Consider the following 6,019-nt stretch of genomic DNA (forward strand, 5'->3'; position numbering starts at 1 on the left):
TTGATAAAGAGAATATATTAATATCGTGAAGATACCGGTTACATACAATCTCTGCAACAATGCAATACCCTAATAGGAGTACGGATACACGTAGTCAAAAAAGAAGACGAAGGTAAAAAAGAAAAGTCACGCTATAGTGTTGCAGTCCTTGTAGCAGCAGCACAAACACCACCAGGACAACACATCAAGTTTAAGTTCTCCTAATGCGATGCTTCCAGAAGAAAACAATGCACAAGCGTCATCCTTGTCAGATCAAAGATCCGAGGTTTTCACTCTGAAGAAAGTCCCACTCTCAAAACAATGCCTTCAACAAAGACACTGCAGACACAACCAATAAAAGTCTTACCTTTGGGCAGCAAGATCTACTATAGAAACAACCATCCTATGTCGATCCTAACATAGGAGTTTGCCGCGCTCCAATGACGCGACCAAACCGATTTACAAAATATTGTTGTGTCATTTTTCTCGAGTCATACGTAACCTTCGTTGTGAGATCATCATACACACCTTCTCGCTAACTTTTGTGCCTGTAACTACACTAATCGATACCCCCTACCGTACGCTTTATGTTGTTTCCAATGCAACTACATAAAGCACCCACTAACTACAAAACCAAAGCTTTTGGATACAGTTTGCAAAAGGATCTAGGGGTTTTTTAGTATTAACCCCACTTGTTTTACGGTGTCACAACCTTGGCACCACCTAGTGACGGAGCTAGCACCCGGCGACCCCAGTCGGCTACCTAGACTCGGCCGGCGAGCATCGGTTGTGAAGATCTGTGTTAGTTGAAGAATCAACTTGAGAGAAATCTTACTAATGAGACGAAAAGTAGGGCTTGCCCGGGCTCAAATTGCCGGTTGGGTCCGCCACTAGTGCCACCAAATTGATGGACAACATGATGTTTCACGCTTGTACGAACCACCCGGAAGTCGTAAACAGTCAGAATTTTCTCGATACTAGTAGTGTTGAGAGATGATAAGCATGACGGTTCATTTTGAACCAGATGTAGCAGATCAAATAAGATCAAGTTTCAGAAATAGTGGAATCTACTTGGCAAGCTATGCATACAAGTTTTCAATTTTTTCTTGGAGCTGTTTTATTTCGAAAAGGAAAGCAAAACCTCCCAAAGTACATTGTCATTCTCAGAAGCTAAAGTTTTACTGCTGAAAAGGATAAGATGCTAGACATCAACTGAGTGAGAGTGGCGATTCTCCCGTGCACTGGACACCCCATGCATGAAAACATTAGGTTTCACCGCGAATCATTACGCTTCAGATTTTCGAAACACAATGAAACTCAATGTTATTTGTACCACGAATCACAAAGCAAAAAATAAAGCAAATCGAACGGCAACCACGAAAGACTTTTCTGATCAACTGGGTGCCACATCGGAGGCCAGATTTAGTCATCTTCATACATATGCACCATATTCGGACGGGCTAGGTACATAACTCAAGCATCTTGGTGACGCGTTCTGGCTGAGACTGCCTCTATAGCTTCCCCTAGAGGCCAAGCGGCTTCGATCAAATAATCGCCGTACTTCACCTTCTCTGCTACTGTGATCTCCTTGGTCGGCTCCAAACCGAATCCATCCACGAGCAAGGAGTACTGGTAGATGAGGTCCATGCAGATGTAGGGCGCGTCACTGGCTCGGAACTTTGGGTATGCAGCTTTTGCTTCCTGGAAGCGCATCGGGCAAATCTTCTCGGCGGCGGCCTTGAACGCTGCAGGGGTGGTCTTCCCGCTGGTAGCCTTGCTGTCGATGAGGCCAGCCTGTCGGAGACGAGACTCAGAGAATCAGAACAGTTCATCAGCTCTTGTAGATAGCAGCAAGGGTTCGATCGATATCCACATCTTATGTGTTTCTTACGTCCAATGCCATGTAGTAGAAGCTGGAGGTGAGGTAGAGCTCGGCCTGGCTGGCCCCGCCGCCGCCGTTCCACGCGCCGTCGAATGTGCAGTTCTTCGTTTCACATGGTGCGCTCAGTTTCAGTGCCTTGGTGACATCCTCTCTGCACTTTTCGTATGCTGCTCCCTCCGGTGACGCTATGGCGTCATATTGCTCTCCGTTGTAGGTGTATTTACCTTGAAATATCGCCAAATATATGCATACATCAGATGGAGATATTTTTGATTACTCAACAAAATTGACAAGGAGGGTGCCTAGTTATATACCATTGAATCCGGCCATCATGCAGTAGCTGACTGGTCCATTCTTTGCCTTGAAAATCTCTACTCGAGAAGCCAAAGCACCGTAGTGCAAGTAGCTGAAATGGGAAGATCACTGAATTTCTAGTAGTTCAACACACTAAATGCAAACAAGTACATTTGGTTCCTAAGCACTAAACAAGAGACACATACTGGTGGTGTGGAAGCTAGAGCTCCTTGTATATATGCAAACTTGATATATCTTGCACTCTAACTATATTTTACTAAGAAGGTTCAGAATTAAAGTATACATCTGGTTTCTCTATCCCAGTGACATTTGGGTATTTCATCAATATTTACCTTAAATTACCGCCAACGACAACACATACGGCTTTATATAAAGTTTTCTTTTTCGTATTGAAGCAGATGACTCGTGCTCAGGTGAACCCACCATCACATAATACAAACTAATTTGCTATGGTGCGACATATCATTTGTATATATAGCGGAGACAATTAGATTGTGTTTGGCACTGATAATCTTACTTTTCTAACCAGTTTCTCCATTTTATAGGGGAAGAACTAGCTGTGGGTTCATTCATAGGTGTGAGGGTACCTTTCTGAGTATCCGCATTTGTACCTAGTTTCTAAAAAAAGGGGGCTCCAACAACACAACACAACTTTTTTGACTTAAGGATCACACTTGTCTGATTTCGGTGCTTAGAGACCAACAAATGAACATATTCTCGCCTTTATATATTCTTCACATCTATATATGCCACTTGCTCCGATTATGCAAATGCAATATAAGCACTAGAAACTTGTATCCCGGTGTTTTTACTATATTAGGTATCACGTTTTGTGATGTAGTAAAAACTTTAATTGGTTTGCATATTCTTGCAAGAAAATAATATTTAGATTCTAAATTTTGGTACATTTCTAATACCGTAAAATCTTGCGCAAAATTAAACAGCTTATGTCCCTGCAATACATGTTTTAGTTCCATATTTTATCATTGATAAATACATACATTCATTAGGAAACATGTGGCCATGTAAGGAAGTTCCAACCTGTGAACATAGACATTGTAATCTCTTCCTTTCAGATACTCTTTCGTAACATACGGATCCTTCCCATCAGGCACTACTGGAGCAGCGGCAGCAGCATCTGGAGAAATGGCATATGCCATTTGCACGGACCCACCTCCAAGATCGATCACACCAACCGTCTTCGCATAGTCTCCTCCCAGTTTACCCAACAGATAATTTAGAGCCACCTACGTGAAATGTACTGTTTGTCATAACATTGAAAAAATGCCCAAAATGCAGAACAGTTCATCTGTAAGTAGGATCCTTCGGTAAACGCACTATACAGATAGATGAAGTAGTTAAGGTAGTACCCATAAGTAGGACCCTTCTTGCGATCCCTCCAGAACATTGATCCAACTAGGATTGTACTGAAATTTGCTCTTGGTATGGACAAGATCCCTGACCTATATTAGGAATCAGTTCAACAAGTTGCGGTCACTTTTGAGTCCTACTAGGCAGGTATTTAAACGTGAGTGGAATATACGCTAAGCCTTAGAGACGAGAGAATTACTGCTTCAAGGATTTGCTCTGCTTTATCATCTCCGATAAGTCTGAGTCCAGCCGTCGCCTATATATTCGATTGTGAAATGTCAAAACTAGTGTCAAGGATTTTTTGTTTCAACTGATCAAAAGTTCAGATATTAGGTAAAATTATTTTTTATTACTAGTTAGTTTTTTTACGGACCCCAAGTTTAACGGGTGTTTCTTTCATGAGCGAGCCAGGCACAATGCCGTTGGCCTTCTCAAGAAGAGGTAGCATGGAGTTGGCAGCCTCCTTGGGCCGTCCGGCATATGAACTCAGCCCCGGTTCTACCTGCAGACAAACAATTACAGTATTACCCGCAAAACAGTAAAACAATTATAGTAGAAAATATTTAGATTCCGCCTAAGAAAAGAACATGGATACATAGTGCGTGCTTACATACCGTGGCATAGACCTCGACGTCGTCGCCCATCTTGAGGAGCTCCATCTTCTTGTCGAAGCTAAAGACGTGGAGGCGTGTGGCCGTGCTGCCGGCGTCGAAGATCACAGCGTACTTCCCTGGCGCCGCCGACACCAGCTCGGGTACCTGATTGATAATGGCGCCGCCCTTCCGGCCAAGTATTCCATCGGCGAAGGCCGAGCTGGCGTACGAAGAGACAAGGAGGAGGAGGAGGAGGAGGACAAGTCTGTCGATGCTGCCAGAGCGAGCCATCGCGTCACTCGAACTTGAAACGGGTGCCTGATTGCTTGAGCCGACTCGTGAGTTGTACTGTATTCTCCTTGTAAGGGTAGGGTTTTAAAGGGTCTCTCGGACAGAGCCGTATTTTCCATGAGCACCGAAGGATATCCTCCTCGAAATAGGCTTTCGCCCCCCTATATTAATATAGCAAACGACCCGATACAACGAACGCGCTGGGATCGCAGCACAACACCAAGCCCAAAAGGAAACACAAGAGAAAAGAAAGAGAAAACAAAGTCGAAACCGGCAGCTTGACAAGAACAAGAATGACTCGCAGCCGCTGCGCCCTCCAGAGAATGCTACCACACTCCTAGCACGCCGAAGCGCCGCGTATCAAGCAACACCTTCAACAAGGAAAGTGACGACGACGCTACTGCTGCCCGGACTGGTCCTAGAGTTTCCCCCGATACGCGGAAGGGAGTGGGGAGGAGGGACTACCGACGCCCTTCAGGAAGGCAAGGCGACACCCGCAGGCGTCACCGCGTCAGTGTCGGGCCTGCCGACAAGATTTCTCCCGTCCCCGAACCCACAAACCCGGACGATTCGACGTGCTCCACCCGACTTGCCGCCCACCAGCACACGCCACCGCGACCTTGAAGCCATCCTTGTTGTCTCGCTGTGGTCGCCGGAGAAGGGCCTAGACGTAGAGATGAGAAACAGCCGGGCCGGGGGTAGCAGCACCTCAGCCGAGCGGGAGGGAACTACCTCCACCGCCTTCGCGGTAGCCGACCGGACATGGCAGCGAGGTCAAACCCGCCCGCCCGGGCCCAAACAGACCCGCAAAGACCTCGCTACCACGCTGCAGCAGGCCGGCCGGAGTACCGCCGCCACCCAGCCACCGCCGTCGCATCTCCTCCACCTCCAGGGAGCATCACCGGGGCGCCATGAGCAGCCCGCCCGCCCAGCCCCTCTGGGCCCCGAACTGGGCCCAGATCCGGGCCGAGCGAGGCCCTGCCATGGCCGCCGCCCACGCAGCTCCTCCACCAACGGTCGCGCCGCCTCTCCTCCACCCACCCGACGCACAGGTACCACCCTGCCGCGCCGGACCGCCGCCGCCGAGGAGCACCGCCGCCGGCCAGAAGCCCCGCGCCCCAGCGCCGCGACGGGTAGAGACGTCCCCGCCGCCGCCGGCACCGCCCAGGCAAGGCCCGGCGGCTCCCGCCGACGGCGGCGGCAAGGGGGAGCGCGAGGAGGGAGGGAGGAGCGCCGGGGAAGGGGCGCGGCCCAGCCGCCGCGGGGGGGCGGCGCGGGTCGCGAGAGAGGGGAGGGTTTTTTTCGCGAGGATGCGAGGATGTGAATCCAGTGCAGTTGAATCCCTAGCTGAATTCTCGGAAAGCAGTTGCCCTCGTACTATTAAAAATCTAGATGGGGATAAATACGTCGTGACAGTATCTAGATGGGGATGTTCGAGCTAAAAGGTGTAGGTGGGCTGGTGGGGGATGTTTTCTGATCTACCAGATGTACATATATGTGGCTGCGCTGCCCTTGCTATTTGGGAGTGTTACTGAGTTTCATAGATCGATGTATCGACATGTGGAGGAAGAGGATATATCACAGCACC

At 48.5% G+C, this 6,019-nt stretch overlaps 1 protein-coding gene across 1 annotated transcript; it reads right to left on the reverse strand.

Annotated features, from left to right (window-relative positions):
* Positions 1 to 1,236: 1,236 nt before the first annotated feature.
* On the reverse strand, positions 1,237 to 4,534 carry LOC124649011 (probable apyrase 3). The gene is made up of 8 exons (XM_047188695.1): positions 4,162 to 4,534; positions 3,921 to 4,049; positions 3,747 to 3,803; positions 3,547 to 3,639; positions 3,218 to 3,423; positions 2,176 to 2,267; positions 1,871 to 2,085; positions 1,237 to 1,773 (listed from the first exon to the last, which is right to left on the reverse strand). The coding sequence occupies exons 1-8, from the start codon at positions 4,429 to 4,431 to the stop codon at positions 1,453 to 1,455; spliced, it is 1,383 nt and encodes a 460-aa protein (XP_047044651.1). The 5' UTR covers positions 4,432 to 4,534; the 3' UTR covers positions 1,237 to 1,452.
* Positions 4,535 to 6,019: the final 1,485 nt, after the last annotated feature.

This window comes from Lolium rigidum, chromosome 4, assembly GCF_022539505.1.
Source record: "Lolium rigidum isolate FL_2022 chromosome 4, APGP_CSIRO_Lrig_0.1, whole genome shotgun sequence".
Classification (NCBI taxonomy): domain Eukaryota; kingdom Viridiplantae; phylum Streptophyta; class Magnoliopsida; order Poales; family Poaceae; genus Lolium; species Lolium rigidum.